The sequence below is a fragment of the Triturus cristatus genome, chromosome 1_2 (genome assembly GCF_964204655.1).
Source record: "Triturus cristatus chromosome 1_2, aTriCri1.1, whole genome shotgun sequence".
Taxonomy (NCBI): Eukaryota; Metazoa; Chordata; class Amphibia; order Caudata; family Salamandridae; genus Triturus; species Triturus cristatus.
The window spans coordinates 1,135,593,602-1,135,607,880 of NC_140580.1; the positions used below are offsets into that span (position 1 = coordinate 1,135,593,602).

General features: G+C 45.9%; 1 protein-coding gene across 4 annotated transcripts in view; it reads left to right on the forward strand.

The window, feature by feature from the left end:
* The window catches only part of LOC146868825 (uncharacterized), a 259,599-nt gene extending 247,193 nt beyond the window's left edge, over positions 1-12,406 (forward strand). For 2 of the 4 annotated variants that reach the window (XM_085613845.1, XM_085613844.1), the window contains 2 exons: positions 7,391-7,490; positions 10,430-12,406. In XM_085613845.1, coding sequence (XP_085469971.1) covers positions 10,482-11,840 — 1,359 coding nt within the window. In that variant the 5' untranslated portion in view covers positions 7,391-7,490; positions 10,430-10,481 and the 3' untranslated portion in view covers positions 11,841-12,406. The remainder of the gene's footprint in view (positions 1-7,390; positions 7,491-10,429) is intronic. The other 2 variants (XM_085613847.1, XM_085613846.1) reach the window with 1 other exon arrangement.
* Positions 12,407-14,279: the final 1,873 nt, after the last annotated feature.

Here is a 14,279-nt window from a genome sequence, read left to right on the forward strand (position 1 = left end):
CCTGCCCGCACTTGAGGCAGATCCCTCTGCTTTCTAGGCGCAAAATTGTGGAATAGCCTTCCTGAATCTCTGAGACTAACCACAGACCTACACTCTTTCAGGAAGGACCTTTACACATGCTTTCCTCCCGCTGTCACGTGCCAGGACACTCTAGTCTGAGTAGCTGCGCTCTTTGATAAATACACTATTTCATTTCATTAGGTCCCTGACATTGCAAAGGAACACTCGTTCAAATTCTAAGGGCCTTTTATGCTGCTGGTGCGCCATGTTTTGTGACGCACTGGCAGCGTAAAAAAATGTGCCATGTTGCGCCCTATTTACAAAGTGACGCATCTAGGCAGATGCGTCACTTTGTAAACCCCTGCACCACATTATACCTGCAACAGGTATAATGTATGCAGGGTGGGTGTTGCCCCGCAAAAAGCCTCGTAGAAGTGGCGCATTGAAACCTATGAGAACTCAGTGCGCCACTTCTAGGACGCCAATGTGTCAATATCTTACACCTGCCTCACAGCAGGTGTAAGACTGATGCAGGGCCTTTCACATGGGGACACATTACTGGAGCTGCGTCTATTTTCAGACACACCCCAGCAATGCATCACTTGTGCGCCTACAAATACGTCGGATATACTGCTGTATCTGTAACTCCTTGCAACATGATGCGTCATACAGTAAATATGACGCATCCATCATGTTGCAAGGAGGGCGCGCTAAGAAGTGACGCATCCCTGTTTTCACACAGCGATGCATCACTTCTCATAAATAAGGCCCTAAATCTGTTTACATCTAATACTCAGGGATAGTTATGTGTGTTTTCAATATTGTAACACAGCAGCAGCTCACCAATATTACTGCAAATAATCTCTGTGATGCCCTCCCATTTCTTATATGTTAGGCCTTGTTTTGATCTTAAAGAAAATTCTTTCATGTATATTGCATGAAACATAAACACAACATTTCTCTGCAAAATGGCTGTACTAGACTCTCACACATCAGGTACATAAAAATAAATTAAAGGAAAACCGTATTTAAAACAATCTGTTTGAGAAATACTCAAGGTCATTAGGGCAAAACTCTGGAGAATATAGCTGACTCTGTCAGGGGGCCCCCTGAAAGGGTGGGGCCCTGGGCCAGAGCCCACTTTGCCCATGCATTAAAACGTCTCTGCCCGGAGAGTTGCGGCCTGCAGCGGGGCCTAAAGCCGTGACCCACAGTAACCGAGCCCTCCGTAAGAGAGCTCCAGCCGGCCTAACGTCGCCCTGCGATCCCCTCACAATTGGAGCACCCGGAGGGGTTTTTAAGGCATGCGGCTGCAGCGGCAATTGTAGACCCGCTACAGTGAACTGGTGAAAGACAATAGGCACACGCACTGTGACGAGGTAAGCACACCGGCCGCGAGGCAGTCAATGGCGGCGGCGCGTTCCTAATGGTGAAAACTCTCCCTCTGCCTTCCCCATCAGTGCTGACCCTGGCTATGCTTGCCGGCTGGAAGAGAGCCTGTCAGGTGCACATTTCTGGTTCCCCAGGGCTTTGAAGCGAATCCCCCCTGGAGACTCGGCGGCCGCCTACGCCTTCTCCTCGGTCTGGAGGGCCCGAGGCAGAGGAGACTGCAGTTGATGATTCTAGTGATCAGCAAGCTTCACCCTGCAAAGCTGATGAACGCCTCTCGGCTGATGCGCCCTGGTCTTCGCCAACTGCTATAGCTCTGGAGTGGTAGGGCCACCAAGATCCGCTGTGAAGGACCCTTGCACCTGCGGGGAGCAGGAACTGGCGCAAGACCTGCAGTGACCCACGCATCAAATTGGAACCGGTGTAGAGAGCAGTGCCACATCTGTCTACCCCTTGCGCTTTAATCTGGCCTGGGACTCACCTTAAACACTACAATGGATCGAATTAAGGGGTCCGGATCCACTCCCGGGGGCCAAAACCGATCCAAACCAAAAAACTGGACCATTACACGGTCTCCAAAGAGGCACAGCAGGGCCGTCTGTCTGAAGTATCCGCACGAGGGAGCCTGGGAGGGGGAGAGGAACAGGAACTTTCCCTTAAGGATGTCATTGAGGCCATCACCGGTGTTAAAACCTCCTTGGAATATAAAATGGACACTATGGCCATTTACATCAATCTCATCAGGGCCGATCTGTGAAAACTCAATGAAAAAGTCAAGCAGGTGGAAATTACAGCCTCCAGCCTCGTGGGAGATGTCACGCAGCTGCAAAGGAAGGTCCGTGAACTCCAAGACTCTCGTAACCTCTCAGACATCAAGCTAAATGACTATGAAGGCCGACGTTGCCGCAATAACCTCCGCATCCTAGGAGTTCCGGAGAAATCGGAGGGGCAAACCCCGGACCTATTTATCGAAGACCTTATTCTTAAACACTTGCAACCCAAAGGCCTTAGTAATTTTTTTGTGATTGAGCGAGCTCACAGGGTCCTGGGCGGCCGACCCAAACCGGGCGCTCCCCCGTGGCCCATGCTCGCTCGGGTCCTAAACTTCCGTGACAGGGACGTGATTCTCCAAAATCCCAGAGCTGGTGCCCCCCTCAGTTACGAAAATGCAGACATTTCCTTTTTCCCGGACTTCACACAAAGAGTGCAGAAGCAAAGGAGGTCATTCCTTTCAGTGAAACGCGACCTGAGAGAAAAGGGCCTGAAATATTCAATGCTATTCCCAGCGCGCCTCCGGGTTGAGGTGGAGGGAAGAGGGAAGGTCTTTGACCGACCGGAAGCAGTGGCAGAGTGGATCGAATACCGGGGAGCAAAGAGGCCGACAGACCGAGGAGCCGGGGAGCATGCGGACATTCGGCCTCCCTGAAAGGTAGATTTGGACGATGGCAGCCCTACATAAATTAATGGTGAAAAATGATGCGGATTGGGTGGAGGAGGGTGGGATATCTGTGCTTTATTTAAGGGAGCTGGTAGTTCTCATATGGCTCTAAGTTATTCGTTCGATAGGGGTGCAATGTAGACATTGTCTAGGGCAGGGACACGGAGCGCACTACTTCTCTCCCTGTTTTTTTCTTCCTTTGAATTCCTCTAGGGCGACAGGCACTCTGCAAGTTTTTGATGGGCAGTTTTAAGCCCAGAGTGCAGGGCAGCGGGGTAGGGGGTTGTTGGGTTGGGGTATTTTGTTTGCTTGTTTTATATCTTTTTTGTTACATCGGTGCAGTATATGGTTACATCGGTATAAGAATTACTGGAAAAGCGAATGCGGAGGATTGCTGGCATTGCCGTGTACATACCAAGGATAATGGGGATAAAAATGTCCAAGTTCGGAGCTGGAATGTTAACGGGTTAGGGGACAAAATTAAACAAAGTGTAGTCCTCCAATACATTAAGAGACACGCTCCGGATGTGGTCCTACTTCAGGAGACACATTTAGTTGGGAACCTGTGCAAGGCAATATACAGGGGGGGATATACATCATTGCACACTCGGGATTCACATCGGGGTCCAGGAGTGTGGGTATCATGATGAGAAACACTTTCCCGTTGGCAGGGAGTTCCACGTGGATGGATGATCGAGGCAGATATGTCGGCATCACTGGTATGTGAGAGGGCCGCCTAATTACTTTTATGTCCATCTATGTTCCCCCAGGCCTACAGGGTACAACGTTCGCTGACTTGGGTGCGGTCCTGCTCACTATTCCAGATGGGCTCCAAATTCTAGGGGGTGACTTCAATGCAATTGTCTCCGGTACGTTAGATAGATATCCTCCCCGGGAGGTGGGACGGGCTACCCATTGGTTACTGGATTTCTTAGAAGCTATGGGCCTGGTCGATGGCTGGAGGCTCTACCATTCAGATCAGATACAGCACACTTTTCACTCGGGGGCTCACCATAGTCTCTCCTGATTAGACTATTGCCTTGTACCAGCTGCACAAGTCACCTACATAAGCGACAATAAACATTTATCCAGAGGTATTTTTGATCACTCACCAATTTGGATCCACCTTCTTATAGGTTGGTGCACGGCGGGGAGGTTGGCCCCAATCAACTCCTTGTACCTTCGTATCCCTAAGATCAGTAAAGACCTTCTTAAGACCATGGACGAATATTTCACTAACAATGTGGGGTCAGTGTCTTCCTCCCAGTCCTTGAGGGAGGCGTTTAAGACTGTAATCAGGAGACAGGCTCTATCGTTGATATCTGGCTCTAAGAGAGATAAGCAAAAAGAAGTCCTTGAGCCTGAGGCTGACATTTATTGGCTGGAGGGCGACTTGGATTCGGGGGTAACGCCAGATAAGCTTCACTTGTTAAGCCTAAAGCAGCACGACTATAAAACGCTGGCCTCAGATAGGGCCAAAGCCCTTAGCAGGGAACAACAGGGTAGGCTTTATGATCTGGAAGATATGGCCAGGAAACTCATTGCATGGCTGGATAGAAGGGAATGGGCAAGCCGCCTTGTTCCGCAGATTAGAATAGAGGGAGACGTCCAAATCACAGAGCCGCAGGAGATAGTAGAAAGGTTTGCTGATCATTTTCAAGCAGTCTATATGACAATATCCTCCCACTCAGAGGCAGACTCGCAGGAACTACTTCGTGACATCAAACTCCCTTGTCTCTCCCCTGACGACCGAGACTATATGGATAGCTCCCTTACAATGGAAGAGATTGCACAAGCAATCCGCACGCTAAACTCAGGGAAAGCATTGGGCCCAAATGGACTCCCCATCGGGCTTTACAAACTTAGGCCAGATAAACTCGCCCCCTACTTAAAAACAATGTTTGAAGAGTCTAGAGAAGCAGGAATGCTGCCCCTGGAACAAAGGATAGCCACTATTGTCACCATTCACAAGGAGGAAAAGGTCAAAACGGATTGTGCCTCTTACAGGCCCATCTCTCTTCTGAATGCTGAGCCCAAAATTTTGGCCAAGCTCCTGGCTAACCGATTGGTAAAAGTGATCAGCGACTTAGTACATCCCGATCAATCTGGCTTTATGCCCCATAGAAACACAGCCCTAAATGTACGCAGAGCACATGGGGTGATAGAGCCCACACCCTTCGAGAATCAGCCGTGATTGTGTCATTAGACGCAACCATGGCCTTTGATACTATTGAGTGGCCCTATTTATGGGCAGTCCTGGCTAAGTTTGGTTTTGGTCCAGAGTTCATCCAGTGGGTGCGCCTTCTGTACTCGGCGCCTCTGGCACAAGTGGTGGTAAACAATAAAGTGTCAGCTGCATTCTCACTTAGTCGGGGAACTTGTCAGGGATGCCCACAATCCCCCTTCCTTTTTTCCTTGGCCTTAGAACCCCTTGCTGCTTGGATCTGTTGGGATCCGATGATAACAGGGCTGAGGTGGTCCCCCGATGGGAAGAGTGCATATCTTTGTACACCGATGATATTTTGCTCTATATGGCTTTCCCCCAAAAATCCCTTGTAGTAGTTCTAGATATTCTAACAATCTTTGGAAGGTTTTCGGGACTCTCCATCAATTGGGGGAAATCCTTACTATTTGTTTTGAGGGGAGACCCTCCTGTTCCTCCCCGAAACTGCCAAATACAAATTAACACTGTTGGATTTAAGTACCTAGGGATCTTTATTTTACTTAACCCCTCAGTCAGATATGCCCAGAATCTTCTCCCCCCTCTTCAGAAACCCAAAAGCGACATTGCCAACTTGAAGAAGCTCCCCATCTCACTCCTGGGCAGAGCCGCCCTCTTCAAAATGATGGCCCTGCCAAGATTCCTTTATGCCCTACAAAACACTTTAGATGTAGTTCCAGCGTCTTACTTTAGGGAAATTGAGGGCCTGCAAAGGGACCTATTATGGGACGGCAGACCTCAGATTCCACTAAACAAACTAACGCTAAACTAGTACGATGGAGGCATCAGTCTCCCAGACATCAGGAAATACTACTGGGCCTCCCAACTGGTGGCTATTAACCATGGTATGTTTGGTCGAGCAGACGACCCGAGCTACGCCATGGACAAGTGGCTCCTTCCCGGTGGGAACTATGGTAGAGCTCTGTACTCCTGACCCAAACGATTTTTATTAACAGGCCCCACAAAACATTCAGTTCAAATTTGGCATGATGCCACTGGCTCTCTGGGATGGAGACACAAGTTAACATTAGCCACCCCTCTTTGGGACTCAAAAAACTGGGCGATCTCAGGAAAACGAAGGGTTTCGACAGGTGGGACCTTATTGGAATCTCAGCTATCGAGGGTATGTGGGGGAAGGGAGGGATCAAGACCTTCAATGAGCTTCAGAGTGAATATGAACTGGCAGACACGAAGTATTTTCGTTATATACAGGTTCTACACTCGCTCCAGTCCTCCTTACCCAAAGGAACTGATCCCCCGGAGGCTTCTCCACTGGAGGACAGAGTTTTGGATGGCCACCTCCCCGAAAAAACGATCTCACTAATATATAAAAAGTTAATTAACCACATGGCAGACCCTCTTCAAACACTGAAGGATAAGAGGGTGCAGGACGAAATAGAGTTGGATGATGAAGATTGGCAGTTGGCGGTGTCCTCCCCCAGAGTGGTAGCTATTCCAGCACGCTTGAGACTGGTTCAACTCAAAATCCTTCACAGAATTTACATAACGGGTCCTCGATTAGTGAGCATGGGGTGGGCTGACAAGGGAGAATGCAAAAGGCAATGTGGCCAAACCGGCACATTCATACACATTATCTGTGAATGGACACATATCAGCTCTTACTGGCTTCAAGTGCATGATATAATCAGCACAGTGTTACGCATCTCCCACCGTCCGGAGGCAAGGAGATGCCTTCTAAATATATGGGAGCCCACAGATTTGAACACCTCGCAGACGCAGTGGGCCACTTTGGGGTTCATGTTGGCCAAAATAAATATTGCTCAACTGTGGGGGGCTGCACATCCACCTACCTTAGAAGCCTGGGAAAGAAACCTTGATTGGTGTATGTTCAGAGAAAAAACGGTGTATCTGGCAAGGGGGTGCCCCGGGAAGTGGTCCCATATCTGGGGCTCGTGGAATAGCTATAGAGGAGAGATCTGTACACCACCTCGTTGCATTGAACTAGACGACCCCACTTCCCCGTGATGTTCCTCTCCTGTGTAATGTCTGTATATCCTTCCACCAATATGTATTATGATGTATAATTTGCCCGATTCCCTGTATTGTATTATTTGCCGATGTATGTTAATAAAAAGAGTTAAAAAATAAAAAATTAGATGAATTTCGCAGATCCGTTAAAATCTGTCACAGCTGGCCAATCCCAGAAATCTGCAGGTCAGCAACATGGACATTTGTTCATACTTTTGCTAAGCATCATATCATAGGCTATGAAATCCCCAATAGGGTCCATTATGATTCGGGATTAGACGTGTAAACTTTTTTATGTTTTTCCATGGACCGACGGTGGTTAAGCTTGGTTCTCCTGTCTTTGTATATTGAAGAGAATCCCAAGAAGGAGAAGGAAAAATCACTTACCTGCCATCAAAGGAATCGATCGCGAGTAGCGGTATCCTCTCTGAATTCATAAACAGAAGACCAGAGGTACGAAGCCTTTGTGTTATGCCCTGTTCTAACCACTTAAGTTTGTTCTAGCGTTATCCGGATGAGAGATCGCTCACCAGCGCAGTCTATGTTTTTATTTTTTCTAAAAGCAATGGTTTTTCATTGTTAGTACATAGTGTATGTATTTTTTAGCAACCATCCTTGAGGGATTTGGGTTTACAGTTTACATGTGCCAGCTTCCACAGTTTGGGTTTTCTTTCCCAAAGGACGTCCTTATCTAGTTTATTTTAGTGGGTAGCTGCACTACATTCTCCCTTACATTAGGGATGAGCATGGGTTTGGGAATGAGTTACTCACGCCCCTAAGCTGAGGTGGGTATTATGAGCTCTTTCCTCACTAAGTGTTACACGCAGCCTCTACACAGGGGTGGGTTTTTGGGTATGGTTCCCTTCTACAGTTGTTAGTTTGGTTCTATTTGGTAACCCTTACATGGGTCATGTTTATTGGGTCTTCATCAATTAACATAACATTTAACCCTTATTCTGGGTTAGTTTTGGTTCATGGATACTATTCCTATTGATAGTTTTTCTATTGGTAACCCTTACATGGGGTATGTTTATGAGGTTTCCTCCATTTAACATAGCATTTAACCCTCTCACTGGGTTGGTTTTGGTTTATGGGTACGGTTCCCCTACACAGGGTGTATTTTCTAGGTTTGTGGTCCCATATACATGGTTAAAGTCTCAGACCCTTACAGGAGGGAGGACTGTATGGGTCACTGTCCCAAGTGTTTGCACCTCAAATGAGGGGGGAAAGATTGGTTTTATCTTCACAACGTATGTAAGTTTCCTTATGTGAGGAATCTTGTTTATTCATTTGTTCCCTTGCAGTAGGGATCGAAGTTGCAGGGTGTGTTTTTGCTCTTTGCAACTTGCAACAAAGTTTTCTCATTATATTTATTGGGAGAGGATGGGTTATTTTACGCTATTTATTGGTTGTAAGCTTTCCATTCTTTCTGTTTCTAATGGCCCTGACCCTCTTGTGATGTTTACTTAATTGCACATCCCTGGGTTTAGAACTGTTAATTGCATTTGTAATTTTTCTTGTGTATAGTTTTTCTCTTTATATTTATCTGTATTTGCAATTTTCGTTTTTCATTTTAAAAGGAGGGGGATGTGTTATGCCCTGCATAGCTTACTTATATCTTGTAGTTTATCTATCTTCCTGCTGCTCAGCCAGTGTGTGTGTTCAGAGTAGAATGTTGAGAACACAGTGATGCACGGAATGTTGGGTGTCTGTGTGAGTGAGGAATGACAGAGATGGGCTGAGCAGCAGGCAGGCTGTTCCTGGTGGGGTTTGCTGTCACCTGGAACTAAGGGCTTGACTACTTGCTAACCTACATCTACATCACCCGTTTATCTGGACTACTTACCTGATTTACTTGTGTACCATCTTCATCTACTTGAAACAGCTACAGAATAAAGGTACTCCTGAACTTTACTTGGCTGCCAGTGTCTACTTGTGTCACAGGGCACAACACTTTGCTTTGCCCCTGCCGTGACTCAAGTCAACGCAAGGGCTTTTACTAAGCCACACAAAGCCACCTTGCGTGGGTCTGCATGGGTTAGTAAATCCAGTGCTACTCTGCGTTGGAAAGGCATTCCATGGGTGGAACAGCAGCCTTCCTATGCAGCCACCCATGGGTTTTTGTGCAATCCAGGATTTACTAAACCTGGGATTGGGTTAAAATGCTACGCCTTCCCAACAGAGGCATAACGAGGAGAAATATCTTCATTTCTCCTCGCTATTTCCTCTTTGTACGTGTGCTGCATTGTGCAGCACACATAGAAAGATGAGAATATATCATCTCATCTAAGGATTGTTCTTGTGCAGGAAGGAGTGCCTTCTTGCACAAAACCAATCCTGCCTGTAGAGCAGGCGCCCTTGCACTATGGCGCACAAGTGTCAGCATTGGGACTAGGACGCATTCAGTGTGTCAGCACAGGGAGAGGAGGAATGCGTCATCTCTGAGTAGATATGGCACATTCCTGCTCTCCTCCTCTCACGCAGAGCAGCGACACAAATTGTCTTGGTGCGTTCCGTGATGCTTTGATAAATCTGACCCATGGTTAGCGTTTAGGAGTTTGCATATCCTCTGAATGACTTCCAAAAGTAACTGCCTAACTGACCTTCAAGGCGTGATGGGAGACATCCATTACAACGCGGGCATTGCATCGCAAAGGCTTTACATCGCGGTCATTACAACGCAAGTCGTTACAACATCTTGCGCTGGATGGCGCTCTAACCTAAGGAATAGTATGATTTACTATTCCAACACCTTCCCTACTGTACGTAGACTGGAGTTGGAATAGTCAATCATACCATTCCTAAGTCCAGCGCCCTCCAGCGCAGTTTGTTGTAACGACTTGCGTTGTAACAAACACAGTGTAAAATACCGCGTTGTGAATGTATGCGATGTAACGTCATACATTTGGTGCGATGGGACAATGTGGCTTCAGGAGCTCCTCTTGTTAGAGTCAGTTTCACTCAAACGTATGCTATTATGGTTCAAATGGTGGCCTTAAAGTTAGACGGCTTTGCCTTGACCAAGTTGCCTTTCAGCAAAAGTAATGAAGATGTTTTAGAGATATTGTAAACGTATAAATTTAGAATGATTGATCAAGTATGATGCAGAACTAGGATTACAAGTACCTAACTTTCTTTCTCTCCCAGTTTCCTTAGCACCTCGCTTACTTGTTTTGCTTTTGTGCACTGACACTATACTAATGATTCATCGCCCACCTTTTGCATATATCCTTTTCATCCATACATGTTTCAAAAGTAGAGGTGGGGGGTATTTAAACACTGGCAACCATTTGGTGAGCGTTCAAAAATCAGGGTGGATGCATAATTCATGAGAACAGAAAAAACACATCTAACTCTCTCCTCACTTTTTTGTTATGTTTTCTGTTTTTTAGATCTCCATTTGGACCATCAGCGTGGATTTTTGCTTTAAAATCAAATTTGAAAATGTCCACTATCAACAGAAAACGTGTCTTCGTTTTTTCCACAGTTATACTCCTGATAACGCTGTACAGTATGAATTTCTACACAATAAAAAGCAAGTATTTGATAGCAAGGGGAATAAAAACGGACAACTCAGGTTTAACCCATGCAACAGAATTAAAAAATAAAGAGAAGTACACATACATTGGCAAAGTTTCTGGAGGTACAATCACACCTTTGGAAAACAGAAGAATGTTCATAGTCGGTGCATTCCGTGATGACCGAGAAACACCGAGAATTCGGGTCATTACAATTGCTCACCGCCAAGAAGTGAAAGAGCTGTATTGCTGGCTTCACTGTCGGTCTCGACGCGGCTACTTGTCCGTAAAGAAGGCTACTATCGACATTCATGCTGATAGGTTTGGATTTCCTTATGGTCCAGCAGATGTGCTTTGCTCTGAGCCACCTAACTGTGACCCGAAGTATATTTCTCTTAATTGGTCACCTGAAGGGGACAGTGACCAACTACCCGCGTTTGAAATTAAGAATCGTAACCCTCAGCCGATTTCTAGAAATTTTACGGTATGCATTTCCAACTTGTTCGGAAATTACAATAACATCCTACAGGTGGTACAGTCAATAGAGATGTATAAATTGCTTGGAGCACAAAAGGTCATGATATATCGAACTAACAGTAGCGGATCATTGGATGAAATCCTGCAGTACTACACCGCGGAAGGGACGGTGGAAGTGGTACCTTGGCCGATTCATGAGTACCTGAATACGACAAAAGCATGGAAATACTCGAAGGATCCTAAAGACATTGGCTACTATGGACAGACGGTAACACTCAACGACTGTATCTACAGAAATATGTACAGAAGCAAATATGTCATACTCAACGACCTAGATGAGATCATTGTGCCCTACAAACATGAAGATTGGCAAAGCATGATGGAACATCTCCAGAATCAGAATCCAGAGGCTGGTATATTCCTTTTTGAAAACCATATATTTCCGAGAACTGAATTCACATCCACTGACCAGTTTAACACATCATCTTGGAAAGCTGTCCCCGGAGAAGATATTCTCCAACATGTCCACAGAGAGCCGGACAGGGCCACCTTCTTCAACGCCAGAAAGATGATCCTAGATCCCAGGAAGGTCATTCAATCATCTGTTCATTCTGTTCTTAAGGCCTATAGCAAGAGCTTTAGGGTTCCTATGGATGTGGCTATCGTGTCCCACTGGAGAGGCCCGCTGCAGGCTGCCCTGCCTAAGGCATCCCTTATCAAGGATACAACAATCTGGAGATTCAATCGATCTCTGATCAGAAATGTCAACACAGTACTATATCAAACAAAGCAAATAGCGGTGACATGATTCATTTCATTTTATGCCTTGTAAGAAACTGCTGTTCTGTGTCCAAGTATCAGCCAAGGGATCTAACAATGGGCATCACTGCAATGGCTCAACCGGACAGGTACACCAGGGACCATCCCTTACCCCAGCTGTTAATGAGGCATCTGTCTAAGTGGAGAAGAAGAACGCCGCGGGCATATTTAATCTTTCACATGGTGTTGTTCTTATGACATAGACTCTGGCAGGAATTGACTTTTTCAGTAGCACTTTCTAGCCTGGCTGGAAGAACTGTTTAAACACCACCACTGCCACCGGAAGCACCCGTTTCCACCTCGTCCCTCTTATTTGTCACACGCCTTATTTAAGGAGGTAAATCTTCACACAAAGTCTGACTCCTCCTCTTCCTGTTTTCATAAGAACTCCCAGGATTCAACTGACATCCTGTTCTGTCTGTCCCACAGGAGGCAGGGTGTGCCGTCTCCTTCTCTCCAGAGTGACGTAGTTGTTTGTTCATGCTTGGTTTTCCCATAGTATAGATATCCCTAAGATTTCGGATTTTCAATTAAAAGTGATTATAACCAATAAAACACCATCAAAGGGAATATTTTTTTTTCAGTAGAAACTGGAAAGCACGGGATTTTGCTGCCGTTTTTGCTTTTCTGGCACTCTCTGGTGATTAACAGTGTAAGTGCAGTGCAGCCATTACCTCTAACTATTCTATGGTGAATGCTCCCTCTATGGCCCACATAGGCCATGCTAAGTCACCCACAAATGCCCCTCCGTACATCTGCAAGGTTCCTGGATCCCAAGCAATTAGGTCCACTTCCGTTTTGTGAGCATTGCTCGCATCATATGGCTTCGGCTCACTGTTCACTGCATGTTGCTATGTAGGGGTCAGCAGGCTGGAGGCTGAATTCTCAGCAGTGCCTCAGACAAGGGAAGGAGCTCCTGCAATATTCCATCCTCCTTCTTTGGCAGCAGGGCAGAGCTTTTCTTTCTGTAATTCAGGTAACAGGATTGTGGCAGCAAAGATCTCTGTGCACATAAATGTCTCCACAATCAATATCCTCACATAAAACACTACACCCAATACTCCAGTGTTTTAGGTCTACACTGGGATGGTCTAAAAAGCATGTTTTATGGGGATGCATCCCTTTGTATGTAAAGACCAGGAGCCATCTCATGAGCATGTTCACTGTCCATGCACCATGCACAGAGGGTACACGCGGGTTTTGAAGAAGCTACTCTGCTTAGTGCACATGCTAACACATGACATTCATGAGTTACTATTTCAACTGCAGACAGCACAGCTCATAGTTGCCCAGCATGTGCTGCAGATAGTTCAATTTCAGCAAACTCAGGTGCATGGACCCATTCTGAGTTTGCACACTGACGTAGATACAGCCCCCGGATTGGCAAGTTCAACTTTCACTCAGCCCACTACCCTCCAAAAAGGAGCTTGAAACTTATGGTGTGAAAATAAAGATTGACACTTGGCAACATCACCTGCACAAAACCCTGAATGCATTTGATATAAGTATATTGAGCGGTGCTCATCTTACCCCCAAGAAGGAAGATGCACTACAACACCTCACAGAATACAAAGGTAAAGTGACCTGTGCACCTGCTGCATATGCCGCAGCCACAGAGTTCCCACACTGCTTTCAAAGAACAAAGACCTACAGCATACCTGGTAAAATCACCGCTTAAAGGTCCTCAAATAAACACAAACTTCCTACACAGTCCAACAATGTAAAATAAACGTTGTTCCTTTTGTGAACTGCATAGGCAAATGACTCAAGGCATCCTACAGGTGATGACAATTCCTCAAAGGCTTCCTCATGCAGCAGCACAGTTTGCCCTCACCAAGGTCCCTGCAGCTCACAGGATGCATATAATAATGTTGTAGCAGGTTTCTTTCTTATGCCTCCAGGCAACAACAATCAGCGCAGATCAGACAGTAAAATGCATTTATTTGCCCAGTTCTCTCTTGGTATCTCAAAGCAAAGAACAGATCAGAGTGACACTGGCTTGCAATAACTCAGTAAGGAGCACCCTACTTAAAATTATTTCTCATACTAAATATATATCTCACATCCTAAGCAGAAAATATTCATTGCCATTTGCCTGAAAAAGAGAGCAGCTGGGAGGTGTTAAATGTGCATCATTAACCTTTATCTACAAAAATTAAATCTTAATGAGGTGCAAACATATCTATTCAAGCATGTCCTTGATATGGGTTGGGACTGGACTGCTGGAAACAGAGATTTGAGTAGTGGGAAATTAGACAGGCAGGGAGTTTATAGAAAAATGAAATTACGTGAAAGAGCAAATTCAATGAAAGGGTACAATGGAATGGGAAAGAACCTAGGAAAAATTGACAGTAGGAATGAATGAGGTAAGAAATGAAAAGCAAGACAATTTCTTTGTAAGCACTGGAAAAACACCATCCACCAGCTA